Source organism: Battus philenor, unplaced genomic scaffold, assembly GCF_028537555.1.
Source record: "Battus philenor isolate CCGP_79_NKW_IND1 unplaced genomic scaffold, ilBatPhil1.0.hap1 SCAF_24, whole genome shotgun sequence".
NCBI lineage: Eukaryota > Metazoa > Arthropoda > Insecta > Lepidoptera > Papilionidae > Battus > Battus philenor.
Window position 1 is genome coordinate 1,122,033 of NW_027181687.1, and position 18,163 is coordinate 1,140,195.

The following is an 18,163-nucleotide window of genomic DNA, read 5'->3' on the forward strand; positions in this document are numbered from 1 at the left end:
TTATTGTCTGCAGCATCGGTGCAAGCAGAGGCATTCTCTTGATCTTATTGATCAATTTATTGTTTCATTCATGTATCAATTTTATTAGGTTTTAGATTCACTTAAGGTGATATCTTATGTGCGTTATGAGAAGAATGTTAAAAGAAACGAACTTAAACTCTATGCTATCACTTAAAACTCCTTTCCGCTTTAAAAATATATGACACTTTTAATAACTTTCATTAATTGTTCCAGTGTACTTTAAGACAGCGTATTAATTAACTGAATTCTATTTAACCTCTGACGAAATAATGTTTCAGCGATAGTATAAATTAATGATTTTATGAAGTTTTAGGATTCGGGAACTTAAGGAGTAGAGAGAGGTTCCCTATTGTTATTTAAATAAAATAATGTTGTGTAAAGTAGACCATATAACTGTTTTTTTTTTTGGAACGACATTACGTAATGATATAATTTGTTGACTTTTTATTGCTACATATACACTTGAGGTATTAATATCATAGAATGTGGCAAGTCCTGTTGCACTTCATCTGTTGCTCAAAGTTCGTCGCCTGTGAACAAGATTAATATTTTAATGACAATTGGGACTCGCGGGTTAGTAAACCGCCGAAACAATACGAAAGTTCAAGTGGTATCTACAATGCCATTTCCATCTCTCTACTGGAAATATCAAACAACGACTGAAAGCTCTAATAATGTCAGAGACAATAAAAAAAACCGTATCAAAATCATTATTTTACAAAAAAATATTTTAATTAGTACACCTCTTTAGGTGTAATGGTTGGCACATTTTAAAACTTATTAAGAATTGTTTGCGCCATTTTAAATCAAGAGCCTATTCCTTCTACTTTACTTTGTTACTAAATTTACATTTATGAATTAGATAGATGTTAAAATAACCGTTATTGTTTAATTATGATACGAATCTGTTCATAGGATGCATATATTTGTATAAATAGAGATGTAAGGTGAAATTCTTTTCATTATTAGTATTTATTATATAGGTTTGCTAACATTTTTAATTTAGAACAAACTAATTACTTTTTATTAATTAACAAAACTTAAACAGTCCTTTTGTGTATTCGTCTTATTTTACTTTAAAACCATAGTGTCTGTCTAAAATTGGCTTGCATTAATCATCTGTTACATGAATATTATCTATATCTTTATTCTTCAGTGGCTGTGTTTCATCTGTGTTACTTCTTTTCCTTGTCAAGCAAAATGGCGGATCAGGTAGGTGCCGATGTTCCTCTTTAAATATTGAAATTTATAGTTGTTTTCTGTGTTTATTCGGGTTAATTCAAAGTTTACATTTAGCTAAGTCTTCAAATTGTGTCATAAAAAGATTTTAACAAGAAAATAGTGATAATGTGTTTGTTATCGACATCCACGTGGGGACCGTATTATCATGAATATACTCGTTTTTATGTTAAATAATATAAAAAATCTAGTCTTAGGAACTCCCAAAATTGGTACAGTATTAATTATTGTTACCATCATATATTCAAGCATGTATAAAGCTTATGTTGAAAGTTTGATAGACATATAACCTAAGAAAATAAAACTTGAAACTTGAAGTCATGGAATAAATAGTTAAATTTTTTGTAATTTAATAAGATGTTATAAATTTTAAGTGTAACTAAAATATTCGTTACATTCGTGTTATTTTGTTCGTATGAAATATAAAAAAAATATCTATCAACCATTTAATGTATACTATAGTAAATTCGTATATACAGATTCTATGATGCTTTTATCGATAAATTGGTTTTTAACTTCTATTTTGTTTATTTGATTTTGGTAAACATAATTTCTTGAATATATTTAAAAATTACTTTTAATGTCATTTTCTCTGATATATATTTTATTTTTAGTTACGTACATCCTTTAGTTACATTCGATTAATTATTAAATTTTATTGCACATTAAAACGGATGCTGTGTAGACTTACTACTTATATTGTAGTACAAATTGCCATATGTAGAGCTCAAACTTCGATGATCATGTAATGAATACAGACAGTATTTTATCAAACAATAATGATTTTAATTTCTTTAATTTTAACACACAAATATGATAAAATGTTTAGTAATAAAGTATTTTTAAGAACACAGCAAAGTTTCTGGGTACCTTTTTAGAGTTCCAGTTTTTAGGTGAGATAAATTCATCTTACATATTAATGTTTATCACAGCTCAATAATTTTAGACATGATTTATTTACATTTTTATTTTGTGACGTGTAAGTGCTAATAGTAATAACGATTCTATTTTTATTGTGGACAAAATATGTCTAATTTAAAATAGTAATGGAAATTTTGGTAAGACAGAGAAGATATATCATTTTAAGGCATTTGGTGCATGACACCTACCCTGGTTTGTGCAAGCAGAAAGCTGCAAGTTGGATATTGTCACAGCCCTAAGACTCTTTTCGGGAGACATAGTCAAAATTTTTAGAGTGGTGGAGAATGTCCTCCATATCTGAGGAATGTAAACTGAAGAGTTGAGAAAATCTATCAACACAAAAGTTTATTTGTGAGCATAGTAGAGTATTCCGACTTTTCCAATGTTCACAACAGCATTATTTAATTTAAAAAATTACAAGTTTTAAATATTAGGTTTTGTATTTACATGGCTTGTAATGGTTCTATGTTGATGCCATAATATAATTAAGTCTCTTTAATAAATAAACATTAATTTAATCAATTAAGAGTAAAAAAATAAGATTTATGTCAAATTCAAAATATAATATTGTAACTATTTATAGTATTTTTACATGATATATGTGAAAACATTACTGTGGTAAATAATATGATATGCTATATGATGCATACAGATTCAGTTCCAAGTATTCCATAAATTGTATATGGTAAAATTGTTAGATGGTGTCTTTTTATGTCTAAAGCGGGGAAGATGACAGATGCTCTGTATGTTGTTTATCATTGAAACCCCATAGCGCCTAAATATGGTGGCTTACAACCTGTTTTAACGATGATATTCTTTTCAGTTTCTGTTATAAAATACATTGACTTTGTTCTTAAAACTGAAGAGATAGTTAAAATTTCCCACTTTTTTTATAGACTTTTGGACATGTCAACCTCATTGTGGAGGCAAGACACCGATCAGTAAATTTGAATTGTACAAAGATTGTACAGATTTGCCTTGACAGTCATTTCTGATTTTAATACTTGTCAAAAAAAAATTTATAGACAGTGCATATAGTAAAATTTTTAAATGTTCTAATATAAAGTGAAAATTGCAGACCGAACGTTCATTCCAAAAGCAGCCAACGGTGTTTTTGAACCGTAAGAAAGGCATCGGCGTGAAACGTAGCCGCAAGCCGTTGAGATACCACAAAGATGTGGGGCTGGGTTTCAAAACCCCCCGGGAGGTAATGCATGATGTGTGATTCTAATGTGTGTTGTTTTTCTTTTAGACAGAGAAAGCGTTTCAGAAACAGGCCACGGTGTTCCTCAACCGTAATGGAGGGTTGAAGAGGAAGGATATGAGACATCATAAGAATGTCGGTCTAGGTTTCAAGACGCCGCGTGAGGTCTGGATTCCAGTATTTTGGGTTCGGTGGAAGGCTGTCGCTTCGTTGATATGTTGGTCTATTGTCTCATGGGTAGTGGGAATGGGGAAACAATACCTTTCATTATTAAATTCTAATTCCATAAAAATCAATGTAGCTGATTGTAGAGAGAAAAAATATAAAAAAAATGACTCCATTCCCTCTACATTGGTGGTTGTCATATGGGAACCAAATTGCTACATTACTCAGAGCTGGTCAAATATTGGTTGCATGAAGGTTTATATGCATGTTTATTATAAAAGTTTAATACTTTACCTTTAGCCGGGCACAATAGAAAAATCTTCCAAATAACTGTTTTGTTTTACAATTCATTTATTTTCAAGAACTTCCCTTTAATTTGGTTGCTCTATTTATAGATTTAATTTTATTAATCATCAAACATTGCACCCGGCTAACTGTAATGTACCCATATATACATATATATAAATTAATATATCTTCATATTATACTAAAAAGGAATTATATTATAATGTTACTATTATAGATTGGGGAATATAAGCTATGTGAATAACTTAATAGCTTGAATAATAATCTGGATATTTAACTTGGGAATAGCTTATAAAGCTTATGACAGTATATAAAATAAGCTGTCATATTAGCTTTGTGTAGAGAATTGTTTTATCAATATAATAATTTTTTTTATTTGTAATAACATACATGTCCATGCTATATATTGGTTTAAAATATAACAATTCTCTGCATTAAAATGTAAATAATATAGCTTCATATATGAGCAAATAACATAGCTGTGCTGTCATATTGGTATCGTCTATAGTTATATTTAAATGATGATATTCACACGACGGTCTTCTGAATACTATATGAGGAAGAATGTGTTCTAAACCCAATATCTGAATTTTTGAAAATGTTGCATTATTTATATGAAAATGCCTTCGCTTTGTAAGCTTTAGCTATGCCCAAACTTTATTATGCTTTTAACGAATACAAAATTAATTACTTTTAATATTAAAACAATTTAAATAAAACTTGAATGTGAATTATTTTTTAACATAATAAAAAAATCAGAGCAGTCAGTCTATGAGGAAAATTTACCACCAGCTCGAAATGATGATCTGCTGAGAAGAGCCGAATAATACACACTAAATACAGTACCCGGCGATATATATCGCACATCGACTTTTGGAAAAAGACAATATGCTGATTTCGGCTTCGTAGAGCATTATCTCTGTCCCACACTATGTGACGTTTTGTCAGTCGTGCGACAGAGATAACGCTCTACGAAGCCGAAATTAGCCAATTTTCTCTTTCCAAAGGTCGATGTGCAATATTTATTGCCGTGTATTATAGTTGCTCTTTTTTTAATAAAATTAACAATTATTAATTTAAGTTTTTGAAAAACTAAGAAAGGATAGGTCTATAATAACTTGTGGAATTTAATTATATACATATAAAGCAAACATACAGACCTATGAATGATTCAACTTTTTTAAAAGCAACATTATTTAATGCAACATTTTCAACTTATGTAATATATATATATATATATATGTCAATATATAAGAATTTACACAGTCTTAACAAAGTACCACCAACAGGCCATTGAGGGCACCTACATCGACAAGAAGTGCCCCTTCACCGGCAACGTGTCTATCCGAGGCCGCATCTTAACCGGTGTGGTGCAGAAAATGAAGATGCAACGCACTATCGTCATCCGCCGTGACTACCTCCACTACGTGAGGAAGTACAACAGGTTCGAGAAGAGACACAGGAACATGTCTGTACACTTATCACCATGCTTCAGGTATGCTCAACTTATATTCTAAAAATACAGTTACCTTTGTTGCTATTAAAACAATTATTAAATGTATTGTGATTAGTAATAAACTGAAATATTTTATCGACATAAAATTGCGAAAGAAAAATTTGAAGGAAAAAAAACTTTGGAACTTATCGCACAAGTAGTTTTGATAAAAAAAAAATGTGAATATCTTTAATGAGCTGCCAATACATAAAATAAACACCCAAACAGGTATAGTTGTTTTGTTATAATAGATGTTACACTAAAACAGTTTAATATTTTTTATCAAAAACCATGTATTTGCACAATTGAGGTATAACTGATCATGGATTCTCGTAGAGTCAGGTCCCCTTATATTTGCTCATGTAATACTTAATATTTTTGCTGTTTCTCGGCATATATTTAACTTCCAAACTCAGTGGTAAATATATATTGGCGTTATTTATAATATTATTAATACCTTACCTTTTTTAAAATATATATCAGTAATGAAAGTATAAATTCTTGGCTATAATTATTTTTAACATAGATCATTCATGGCTTATTTTATTATGAGTTATAGAGTCATATAATCTTATTTTATTTGTTATTGGTCCTGTAATTACCCCAATACACTACTGACACTTAGTAAAACACAACAGTGTGTCTTGTAAGGATTTTTGAAGCAGAATTATCAATTTTTTTTCTTTATATCTTGTCATTTAATATGCAGCAGTTTAAATGATGATATCCACACGACGGTCTTCTGACCAACAACATGACGACGCAAGTGTTTTTAACCCAAACTCTGATGAAGCAACAATGTATCTACCCGTCATTGCATGTCATACATTTTTTTAAAACCACATAATGTTATGTTACAGGGATGTTGAGCTCGGAGATATTGTGACCATTGGTGAATGCAGGCCGCTGTCCAAGACTGTGAGGTTCAATGTACTGAAGGTCTCCAAAGGCAAAGGCTCAAAGAAGTCCTTCAAAAAATTCTAATGTAATAAAATTACTTTATAAGTACAAATTGTTTTATTATTTAAATCACTAGTGTTTTTTAGTAAACATACTGAGTAAGGTTAGAGTATATTCTACTTTGGAAATATATATGTATTTAAAGGGTGTTTTATTGAAATTATTTTTGGCACAAAATATTAATTTAATATTTTTGGCCGGTGCGTTGGTTAGACTTTCCAGTCTATACCTCCCACTACAGGCTTTAATGTCTAGTTGCAGGGTAGATTTTTAATTAAAAGTAACAAGTTAACACAACATACTTAAAATATAAATTACTGTCTAAATAACTCAAAATAAAAATTTCTAACATTTGATTAATTTGTCTTCTATGAGAACAAATCAAAATTTTCAAAATTAATGTATTTTATTCATACTTGAACATTTACATACACTTTTGAGGCGTCGATTATTTTAACATAAGCTACCCCTCTAAATGCTAATCTGCCCAGTGGCGGCCAAAAATTAGACAAATTAAGTTAGCAATTTTTCATATTTACATTATAATATCAACCACGTAAATGAATTAATATACAAAGCTTCTATTTTTAAGATCTAAAAAGTTGCAAGCTATAATAATAAATGACAGTGAAAGAATTACATTTCTTTTTTATACTGCTCACACAAACTGTTGGATTGCCTTCTCAATGTGCTGATGTAAACATGGCGTCATTGCTCCTAAGGTCTCCAGCCATTTTCGCCGTTTAAATACTGATCATATACATTGATCTGTTTATTTTTTCCATCTTGAGATAATCTCTTTCTTGGCATGTGTCACTAAATAATGACTTTCTTATTCATGAGGTAGCCAAAGTAATTTGAAATTTAAACGACTGCTATGAGACATTTTTAATCTTTAGCACCTGAACGATATTGTATATCAAAATGTATATTTAACTAAATAAACAAGATTCATATGTTAAACTTCATTACTATATATCAACATATTATACTCTTTAGTATTAAACGTATTATTTTTTAATAAAAATATAATATACGTAAGATTTATTTTAGGTTATTGGCGGGAAAAAAAGGTGAAATATTATAAACAATGTTTTTTTTTTTATTTAGTAACGGAAAAGAAAACTGAACGAGGCCGGCTCAGGATCGTTAATTTTGTAATGAAAATGGTATAGCTTAACGAAAATATAGAAAGAACCAAATGCATAAGAAAATTTAACAAAATTCGTCAAAACGATTAGGTGTAACGAGCAATAATTATCTTTGCTTCTTTTCATTAGTCGGCAAAATATAAAAAAACTGTAGTCGACCTGATTTTTCTATAATATCGCGCTATTAAATTTTGTCACAAAACATTCTTCGTTGAGTTTCTTAATAATTTTTGTTACCGAGCAATTTAAGTTGTTTATAATCTTAGCGAGATCGAAATTTTATTTCTGTGTACATTTTAATATTTAAACCCATAGCAGTGCTTACAAACAGTAATTAAAATCTTAAGTTTATTACTTAAAGTTATATTTTTTTACCAAAGTACCAGGCAGGGTAACTAAAGACTATCAAATACATTGTATCTAGACAAGATCTTATTTACCAGTCATTAATAATTCGTTAACTTCAACGATGACTATTGTTGGATAATTGTACTGAACGATTTTATTATTAGCTCTTCCCTTTTCTTCTGAGATTTAAATATTACATTCTTAATAAAAGCGGTACAATTCTTCCTTTAGAATTGAATACACTACATTACATTACTACATTGTGGAGATTAGTAAAAAAACTCTTGAAGAATACACAATAGTTTAGTAAATTCTTATCGTTAAGAGTACGGAAACCTAGAAATCTATTACGTTTCCTTTATTATTGTTTCTCAAGTTACGCGCCATGTTAAAATTCAACTTGGCATAATCAATATGGTTATTAGTAAATATATCACTTCCGTAAACATGTGTTCAATGCCTATTTACAATGTTAATGCAATATAAATCTTAACCAATGCTTTAAATCTTAGCCTTTATAAAATTTATTTTAAATCTTTTAATATTGGCTGAATAAAAGTTTTCATTTAAAGGTGGAACATGACCACGGTTGTCAAGGTTAATTTATAGTTGTTATTACTTGATAGGTAAATTAAAACTTATGATAGAAAGGTATACTAGTTTCAACAGAAAAGTTTATTTTTTTATTTATATATTAAAATGTGTAATGTTTTAGTAATGCCAGTATTAATAGAGAACGAGATTGTATCCATTTCATTTTCATATCATTTCTAGAGGCCCGATATTCATCACTTAGACCATAGTTGTTTGTTATTTATTTTAAAATCTGAAATGTAATTTATATTTTAGTAAGTATTCATACCAGAATTATCACGTGCAACTTTGAGATGTATTTAACAAAAAAAAAAATCTCTACAGATAATAACCCTGGCAATATGTGGATTTTAATATTACCTTAATATTTGTTTTTAATGTTATGTATATAGTAATTCGTCTCATTTACAATTTTGATCATTTTTAAATTTTTAGACATTACATTGAAAGATATTAAAAATATTTTTAATTTGTTGTGTTCAAAAGGCACTTAATTTAATAAACACTATCAGAAACCCTTATAACATTTTATGATATAATTAAATACATTAAGTATTTGCTTAATACATTTTTCACCAACTAAAACTTATATCAAGTTAGCGGTTCATTGAATAGGTTCTATTGATTGGAGATTAAATAATTAAATTTTTGTAAATTTGACAAATGTTCTTAAAGATATTCAAACTAAAATTCACCAGTATTGTTTTCAGTATCAATATCTGTGATGTTGTAATGAAAAAAAAAACAATATGCATTATCTATATTTTGCAAAGGTCACAGTGTGCCTTAGAGCTGTTCATAATATCGATAAAGTTTTATAGTAAATAATGTTAAAAATTTTAGATGGATTAGACAGTTTGTGGATTAAATAAATTTCAATGGTGTTTCTTTAATATTCAAAAGAATAATCTAGCAATTTTGGTTTACCTCACAAGACATGCAAGCTAACTTTTTTAAACTCTTATTTAATATGTACTGCACAAATTAGTTTTAAACTTAATTGTTTTTTTTTTATATTGTCGTGTAGTTTTACATATGATCCTATGTCGATATCGATAATCGTACAACACTAAAAATAACAAACATGTCCGCTAACTTTGTGATTAAAGTTACAAAACAATCATTAAGATATTATTAAACGATATGTTATCATTCTTTTCTAAACTATCATTAAACAACGCTCAGCAATCGCCCGCGGAGTTACCAAAACCTGCTTATATGGACAAAAGTGCAAGTTTACAAGAGCTCGGGTACAAAGACGACGATGAGTTGAGAGAGACAATATATGGTCAGTTAATAATTTTGTGTGGCATTTAAGTATTTTTACTGTGATTTTTAATTAGTGTTGTGGTGTTTTAGACTTTTTGAGGACGATTCGGGACCCGGAAAAGCCTAGTACGTTGGAGGACTTGAAAGTTGTCTACGAGGAAGGAATCTTCGTGAAAGAGCCCACAGCGGACAAGGTTCCCGTGCTCAGGGTAGAGTACAATCCGACTGTGCCGCATTGCTCCCTCGCCACGCTCATTGGTTTGTGCATAAGGATCAAAATTCTTCGCTCTTTGCATCATCCAGTGAAACTAGATGTTTACATTAAAAAAGGAGCTCATACTACTGAAGATGAAAGTAAGTCACTCGTCCTTTTTATACCTCATACACTTTTATTAGCAACAATTCGTAAACTCAATGTAAATACGTAAACAAAGAGAACTTTTCTTATAAATTGAAGCACATGTTTGACATATGTACATATTGTGTATTGAATTAGGCCTGAATATTAAAAAAAATAAAAACTTTTTATAAATATGTTCTCTGTGTTTAAATTATAAGCTTACAATTTATGAGTAATAAATGAATTCCATTTAAAAACTAAAGAGAAGCCTTAAAGAGGTGAATGTATAGCTCATTTTCTACCATTTAATATATGGTCATCCATTAAAATATCATTGGTTTCTTAAGTAATAAAAAGTATAACATAATATTTTTTATTTAAAATTTGAATTTCTATGTATTAAAATTAATTATTGTTTACCTGTCCCTGCAAACTTTGTCTTGCTAGAAGTTACCGGCTTGATGCATTCCAATATACAGAATGATCATTAAAAGGTGTAATCTTTAAAGCACTTTGCTGAGCTATACATTCACCCCTAATAAAGCTTTACACCTATATAAACACCTGTATATTGACTACATGAAACAATTAATTTAACAAGTTGACTGCCATATGTGTTCACAATGAAATTTCCATCAGGTTGCTCTACACTAGTTTATGTTTAAGTGTGTGAAGAGATGGGAACTCTTGTCGTCGACTGGATATGGGTGATTTAGCTTTATGAGAACCTTGAGTGACACTACCAAGTACTGTGTACAGTAGAGCTGTACACATATCTGGCCCAAATGTTCAAAGGGTATGGGTGATTCTTCAGAGAACCTGTACAGGTGTCATCTGACTGTGTTGCATGCAATTACTTGCCTATATACGTATATATATATATATATATATATATATATATATATATATATATATATATATATATATATATATATATATATATATATATATATATATATATATATATATATATATATATATATATAAATATATATATATATATGACAATATATGAAGGGCTTATTGTGACTTGCAAAGGGGAAATGGGTAGGAGCATTGCTTGCGGCAACATCACTTCCCTTTTAGAATAGGAGAGCTACCATAGTTTCTTGCGGTTTTGTTACAAGGAAGTGTGGTGAGGGATGGGAGGCGATGAGTAAATGTGAAATGGGTAAATGCTGTATGTTGAATGTATGCTGAATGACAGAAAACATGAAGAATGAAAGAAGGTATAGGTATAAAGACAGTAATTGTAAAGGATGAGAGAGAGAAGGTGAAAGTAAGAGGGTGTACACCTCTGTCCCGAAAAGAAGAAGGGGGAAAGAGTATTTTAAAATTAAAAAAATATTAGTGACATGGCAGTCAATGTGTTAAACATAATTATTGCTTTCTGGAAACTTACCAAATTTTTATAGTGCCTTGAAATTAACATATTATTTGAATCACATTAAGTGGCTTATAAATTAATAAATTTTCCTCTGTTTTCCTCCTCAATTTAACAATTATAAATTGGCATATGGTATGTCACATACATGAAATAAGGATTGCCATGAGATGTCACTTCATATTATCATCCAAATGCATTAAGGTGTCTGCATGATTTTGCATCTTTACAAGTTTTTTTTAGCAATTACAAATGTTTTTTGCCTGTTGGCACTTAAAATTGGTTTTAAATAATAAAGCAATCCTGTTCCATAAGATTGAAGGTAAAATTCTCTACTGAAGGATTTCAAGGCCTCATTTGCAAGTCTGAGGAGTCTTACATTCTGATTTGATAATTGGCAATTATATTCGAAAGGTAGGTCCTGCTGGTCACTGTGAACTTAATTTTCTAATTATGACTTAATGCATGGTGAATGGAGTTTCATATGGAATCCATTTATTACTATAGTTCAATACTATGAATATGGCATCAGAAAAGTGGCAGTTGTTTACAACAATATTCTCCAGTTTTACATTATCACGTTTACTTTAGTAAATATTTTAAAATGAGGTCATCAGGACAGCAATTACCGATAGTGGGTAGAGAATATTTTTATTTTGCTTCTGTTATTCAGGGACATTGAGTTTCTATAACACATATATACATATAACCTTTTTTTAAAAATTAGTTTACTTCTATTGTCTCCTACTTATTGTATTGGCTTGTCTTGTGTCTCAGGGCTGGTTTTCGCCAAGTGGAATACTATATTTGACATCGGAGTTAGCTATAATCAAACCAACCTAACTTGTTCAGAAATCCTAGCTGTCTCTTGATGTTGCCCACAATTTCTTGGTCATCCGAGACGTGTAGCCCTGTAGAATGCTGCTAGATCTAACAGTTAGTTAAGGAATTTCACTCAAAAACAACTGATTGTGCCAAGGTACCTGATGGAGCTCTTGGCGTTAATCACTATAAAGGAGCATGGGCTAAATACCTTTAGTGACCTGCCTCTTTAAACTTAGAGATGCTGGAAATCCTAACAAAACATTTTTTTCATCATACTTCAGGTGATAAATTATAAATTGTCGGATTTGACCATCATCAACAGGTATACTATACCGTCACTTAACATCATAAAGTATCATATTCCAGAACTAACCTTTCTTTTCTTTCATAGGCAAATCCTATATTCTACACATATACTGTATAAGCAACAAGACAATTATTCTACCATTAGAAAGACTATGTCTGAAGAAAGAAATGATAAAAATGCTTTCAAACGCTATTGTAGTATAAATGGTGATGATCTTGTGCCTTGACTTAAGGTAGTGATGGGATCGCAAAGCCTTGACCTGTGTGTCGCTAATAGAAAATTTACATTTTGGGGCCTATAGCTACCTATGGCTATATTTTTAATAAAGAAGAAAAAAACAGTACATGTTATTTTGCATAGTACTGAGCTCATTGTACATTTGGACCTTGATGTTTATACACCAGGCATAGATTAAAAGTGTGTTGGTCCATATAAAGAACTTTCAAGTGAGCCCCTATAGGTAGAGTTTATTTATTAAGGTACACCTGCAGTACTCATAAATTAAAATTACCATATAAGCTATCGTATGAATAATTGTTCTGTTATGTGTACCTTTATAGGAGACAACATTAAAAATTTACTTTATATAAGAAGGCTTCAGACCAGATCAAATCAAAATAAGTTGATTGAATATAAAAGTGATTACATGTACAAGGAAACATTTGGCTTATGACATTAGACACCATAAGAGCTCTTAACCCATTTGCTGCTAAGCCTAAATTATATGAAGTCAATCCCAATGCCATTTATATTTTGAGTGTTATTGTTTACCAAAACCCTGTTTCTTGGTATGTGCACATATATTATCGTACATAATCATTTACATGCAGAAAACCACAGATGAGTATACTTGTCTTGGCAATGCATGACGCCCTGCTATAGGCAAATATACTTGTCCTTGGCAGCAAATGGGTTAATTTGAAAATGTTTGCTCCGGGACTAAGAAAATTAAGAATTTGTTATGTATACAGTGAATTAAGCCCTGAAGACTCTATAAGAACCACAAAAGGCATTAGTGGGAGACAATTGTTCAAATATTGCACATTAGTGAGATATAAGAGCATAGCCCCGGGTTTGTCTGATAATGGGACCCATGTAGGATGGCTTTCATGAGGTGTTCACGTAAATAACTTGGAACCTGCACCCCAATAACTGTAAAAGATTTCTACAAGAGATTCGGCCATTCAAATTCAATATTTTATTCAAAAGTAGATAAGAAATCTTGTTATAAGCATTTGTGTTCTTTATTCATGAAATTTTGTTGGTACCGTTTTTAAACAGCAAATGTTGTACAGCCAAGGTCATTGGTGCATTATCATGTGGTTAGTACAGAATTTGTCAATTCATGTTATATCTGATATGTTACAGATACTTATTTGATATCAATGTTTTATCTTTATATTATTTTATTGATTATCAATAACCTTGCATTACATATATATATATATATATATATATATTATATATATTTATATATATATATATATATTCATACATATAGCATATGTATATATATAAAGCGTGGGTATGCCACTTACTATGTGGACCGACATAGTCAAGTTAAGTCAAGTTCGTAGTGGTGATCTTTGGGGGAAGCCTATGCCTTGTAGTGGGTGTCTATCACCTGATGATGATGATATAAGAGGGTGTATATATATGTATATATATATATAGTGTCTTTTTACTTAGTGTATGTGTGTTATAGTATGAAATTTTTGTGTAATAATGTAAGAAATAAAATATTTACATAATTTATTTTGGCACATTGATGTCATATTTTATACATGGTAATTGGTTATCTGCATAAAAACTTGGTTGAATGTATAGCTCATTTGTTAGAGAAAAGCTTTGAAGCTATTACACTTATTTACAAACATCCTGTATAAAGTGATGGCTTTGAAATATGTTAATTAATTTTTTATCTACAAATGCGGAAGACAAATAACTTTACAGTGCAGTATAGAAGGAGAGATAGTAAACAATAATTAACTTTAATATGTAGTAATCTGAATTATGTTTATTACTTTTTTATATTATTATTATTACTGTTTTTTCTTCCTATATTATGATTACGCCATTTATTACTTTTGCAACCCTTGCCTTTGCATATGCTAGACTTTTTTATGTATTAATTGAAAGTATATGAGCCTCCTTAAAACGTTTACACCTGTAATTAATCATACTGCATACAAGTCTTCCAGAAAAAATTTATTTTCAGTAATGCTGTGTGAAGAGGTTTCTCACAGTTCAGTTGAAAAAACCAGTTGTATGATAAAAATAGTTAATAATCTACTATAAAATAAAAATGTATTTTCAAAAGCTTTAACACATATAATCAGCCTGTATATTTTTAGAAATATTTTTAATTACCTTAAATTAATATTTATGACATTTATTTTATATGAGATGCACAAAACAAAGGAAAATTAATGTTATAATCTGGTAAAATATTTGTGAATTATAACTTAAGCATGGCAAAGGGTTCAATGTAGTACAGAAATTCAAATACTGCAATGAAAGCATATTATATGTAATAATTAATACTAGCTATGCACGGAACTTTGTCTACATGGAATTAAAAAAAAAATTCATTAAAGGATTTTCTTAAAATAAAAGTAGCCCATGTTACTCCTTATGACATTAGCTACCTACCAGGGTAAGTCCCGTCAAAATAGTCGTCAAAAAATTTCATAGATAAGCCATAGGGAACATGTAGATAAAAATGTAAATTTTGTACCATATATATATTCATATGTGTGTATTAAATAGCTGTATTTTAATATTACAAACTGTTAACTTTATTTGTATAAATGTAAATAGACACAAGGTTGTAGATTTTAAAAATAGTATTAAAAGAAATTTATAACTTCTATAAATCAGTTACATTTTGCAATCATTTGCTGATAGAGATTTTGTCATAACAATCCAACTCCTATTACATATGTATTAATTAATGGAATGATATTGTTACATCAATGTTTATAAGCAAGTGTTTCTAAGATAAGATAGGTGTAATTTCACAATATGGCATGACTGCTCGGCGTTTATAAATAGATTTGTGATTAAAATGAACTTACTGGATTATAGTAACATTGAATATAAGAGTGATATTCAGTAAATATTGTCACAAAGGCAGGAAGCATCAATGTAGCTGTCACACGCAAGATGTTTAGAAAAGTTACAAGAAGTTTGTATGACTAAAATCCATTAGAATGAGTATCCAAATTATTTTTTGTAATGACTGCAAAAGTTTTATACTGTAGCTGGCTTGCAAGAAAATTGACAATGTCATTTTCAAACTTTCAAATACTAAAATTATTACATACTAAAATGCTTGTTGATGGCTATAAAAACTGATACTAGGGACATTCTAGGTCAGTCTACATCCCGGAGAGAAGTAAAGAACAGGAAGACAATTTGTGAGAACCACGGAAAAACTGCTGATGTGGGATTTTACATTTCTTTACCTAATTTAAACTTATTTGTGAAGTTTGAAATTGTTATGCTTTTATCATTTTTACAATTTCCCAAATTACTTATAGTTTTAATTTTATTTTCTTTATATTTAATTATAATCCTACTTTTATTTTTTGTTTCTTACCTGTTTTGTTTATTTATTTTTATTACATATTTCATTATTTATTTGCAGAACTTAAACATAGGTCTACTATTGTTGTCTTTCATTATCGCGGCGATGTTTTTTTATTAATTAATCGCTGGTCCACACCCGGTTCACAGAAGAACGAGGGATTCTCCTTGGGTTTAAACCGGTGAAGGTATTCGGAGAATTCCCCGTGCCCTTGGCTTGGACCAAGACGACGAAGACGACGTCTGGGAAAATTTCAGTATTGTCGATGCCGTCGTTTCGTCCATATACCCCCTATTCCATTCGTTAGGCGTTTCCAGCCTAAGCTTTCGCTTGACGAATGAGTTCCAAATGAGAACTAAAGTCTTGGTTGTGTATACTTCCCCAGTCCAAATGACAACTGAGACATGGTATGTGTTTAGGTAGTAGTTGGAACAATGGGAGAATAACTTCGTGTGTGCTATCAATGCGAACTCTGTTATCAGACATTGATAAACAGTAAGCTTATTTGTTATTTTGGTTTTATGAATTTTGCACGTGTAATCCGGTGCATGGTTGATTTAACGCGATCCTCACTAGATTGGTATGTTTATACACAATATTTGTTCCATTGTCTTGTCTAGTGTTGTGTCAGAGGGCTGGTTTCTGCAACGAAGCGGTACTTCACTAATTTTGTTATTTATGTTTGGAGGGACCTTTCCTAGGAATAATTAAATTGATCTGTTATATGAAAGGAAACCCACTGTCATATTTAAGGAGTTATGGGGGAGAAGCAAGAAAGGGGATGTTTAGAAGAAGACCAGAAAAGTGGGAGATATTTAGGAGAAAAATAGAGGAATGTATGATTGAGATTGTGACGGAAAAAAAGAGTAAAAAAATATAAATTGAAGTGAAAAAGATATTGATATAGTCAGCGATCTCTGGGGTCAAAGATGGGTGGCAAATGAGACCATATGTCTGTTACAGATATATAAAAAAATATATAGGTGGTCTTATCTCGTAATTTTACAAAACCAAATTGTCTTAGGTATAAGAAGTTTGTATACTTAGTCTGGCCGCAAATAATGTTATAAAAATTGAAAAAGTATTACTTTTGAATTTGGAATCTGTCATTTTTTCACGTTGTTTTATTATTTTCGCGCCAATATATTGAAAAATATTTTGTTATATTAAAATGGAAAAGAGTAATGAAGGTGGTTACGTATGAAGGTATGACTGAGCTACACTTTTGTGAAAAAGATATCAAACCATTATCACAATTCCAACAAGATACCATTCTTGAGAAGGTAGTTCAGCCTCTAACATCACCATATTCAATAATCAAAAATGATCCTTCCGGCAAGATAGCACCGGGTCATAAAGTTTGACAGACTTAATAAAAACTGAAGACTGGCCATCATCCAGTCCTGATCTTAACCATTTACACTCTGAATGTCAGCACTGCTGGCATGAAAGTCGAAATGCAGACATTCTTGGCATTAAAAATATGTCTCTCAATAAATTTATGTAAAAATTATAAATTTTATTGTTTTTTTTTTACGATAAAATCATCAAACATTTTTCATGAAAAAATAGGCTTAACTGTAAAACAGGAGTTAAATTGACACATAGGTTCATACATCAGTAATAACATATACAGATTATTATTTGGCGCCAACATTTCTGTCATGTCAGGGTATTTAATATAAGGAGGTTTATCTGTTCTCATTTTTTTATCATCATTGTTCTCTCAATTGTAGAAAGCCCATTGCTTGACATTGGCCTTTCAAATAGATTTTCAATAGTACTTCTTGGTAGCGGCTTGGATCCAGCTCCTTGTAACATGGTCATTTGTCCACTATGTGGGCAAACTTTCATGCATCTACTGTAGAAAATATAAGTTGAAAGAACTTAATTAGTGTTTTCTATTGTTACAGTCAACAAACAAATCAATGACAAAGAGAGGATTGCAGCCGCGATGGAGAACCCCAATCTGAGGAACCTCGTGGAGAACTGCATCGCCGAAGAAGAATAGTTAGAACATTAGTACAACGAATAATTAGATAGAC

At 30.3% G+C, this 18,163-nt stretch overlaps 2 protein-coding genes across 3 annotated transcripts; both read left to right on the forward strand.

The window, feature by feature from the left end:
• Positions 1-1,147: 1,147 nt before the first annotated feature.
• RpS11 (ribosomal protein S11) lies at positions 1,148-6,363 on the forward strand. 2 transcript variants are annotated; one of them, XM_068768172.1, is made up of 4 exons: positions 1,148-1,233; positions 3,434-3,550; positions 5,146-5,351; positions 6,212-6,363. In XM_068768172.1, exons 1-4 carry the CDS (start codon positions 1,222-1,224, stop codon positions 6,333-6,335), a joined length of 459 nt encoding a protein of 152 aa, XP_068624273.1. In that variant the 5' UTR covers positions 1,148-1,221; the 3' UTR covers positions 6,336-6,363. The 2 variants fall into 2 exon arrangements, with proteins under 2 accessions (XP_068624273.1, XP_068624272.1); XM_068768171.1 differs by lacking the exon at positions 3,434-3,550 and adding an exon at positions 3,260-3,388 and having other exon boundaries at positions 1,158-1,233.
• Positions 6,364-9,486: 3,123 nt separating this feature from the next.
• galla-1 (cytosolic iron-sulfur assembly component galla-1) lies at positions 9,487-18,129 on the forward strand. The gene is made up of 3 exons (XM_068768025.1): positions 9,487-9,692; positions 9,764-10,027; positions 18,032-18,129. Exons 1-3 carry the CDS (start codon positions 9,548-9,550, stop codon positions 18,127-18,129), a joined length of 507 nt encoding a protein of 168 aa, XP_068624126.1. The 5' UTR covers positions 9,487-9,547.
• Positions 18,130-18,163: the final 34 nt, after the last annotated feature.

What these genes read in the sequence shown, in the direction of transcription:
- galla-1 (XM_068768025.1), top strand. Translation starts at nt 9,548, where the DNA reads ATGTTATCATTCTTTTCTAAACTATCATTAAACAACGCTCAGCAATCG. An exon ending in GTTGAGAGAGACAATATATG is followed by an intron (nt 9,693 to 9,763) that starts GTCAGTTAATAA and finishes GTGGTGTTTTAG; the next exon opens with ACTTTTTGAGGACGATTCGG. An exon ending in TCATACTACTGAAGATGAAA is followed by an intron (nt 10,028 to 18,031) that starts GTAAGTCACTCG and finishes CTATTGTTACAG; the next exon opens with TCAACAAACAAATCAATGAC.
- RpS11 (XM_068768171.1), top strand. An exon ending in GTTTCAAAACCCCCCGGGAG is followed by an intron (nt 3,389 to 5,145) that starts GTAATGCATGAT and finishes TACCACCAACAG; the next exon opens with GCCATTGAGGGCACCTACAT. An exon ending in CACTTATCACCATGCTTCAG is followed by an intron (nt 5,352 to 6,211) that starts GTATGCTCAACT and finishes GTTATGTTACAG; the next exon opens with GGATGTTGAGCTCGGAGATA.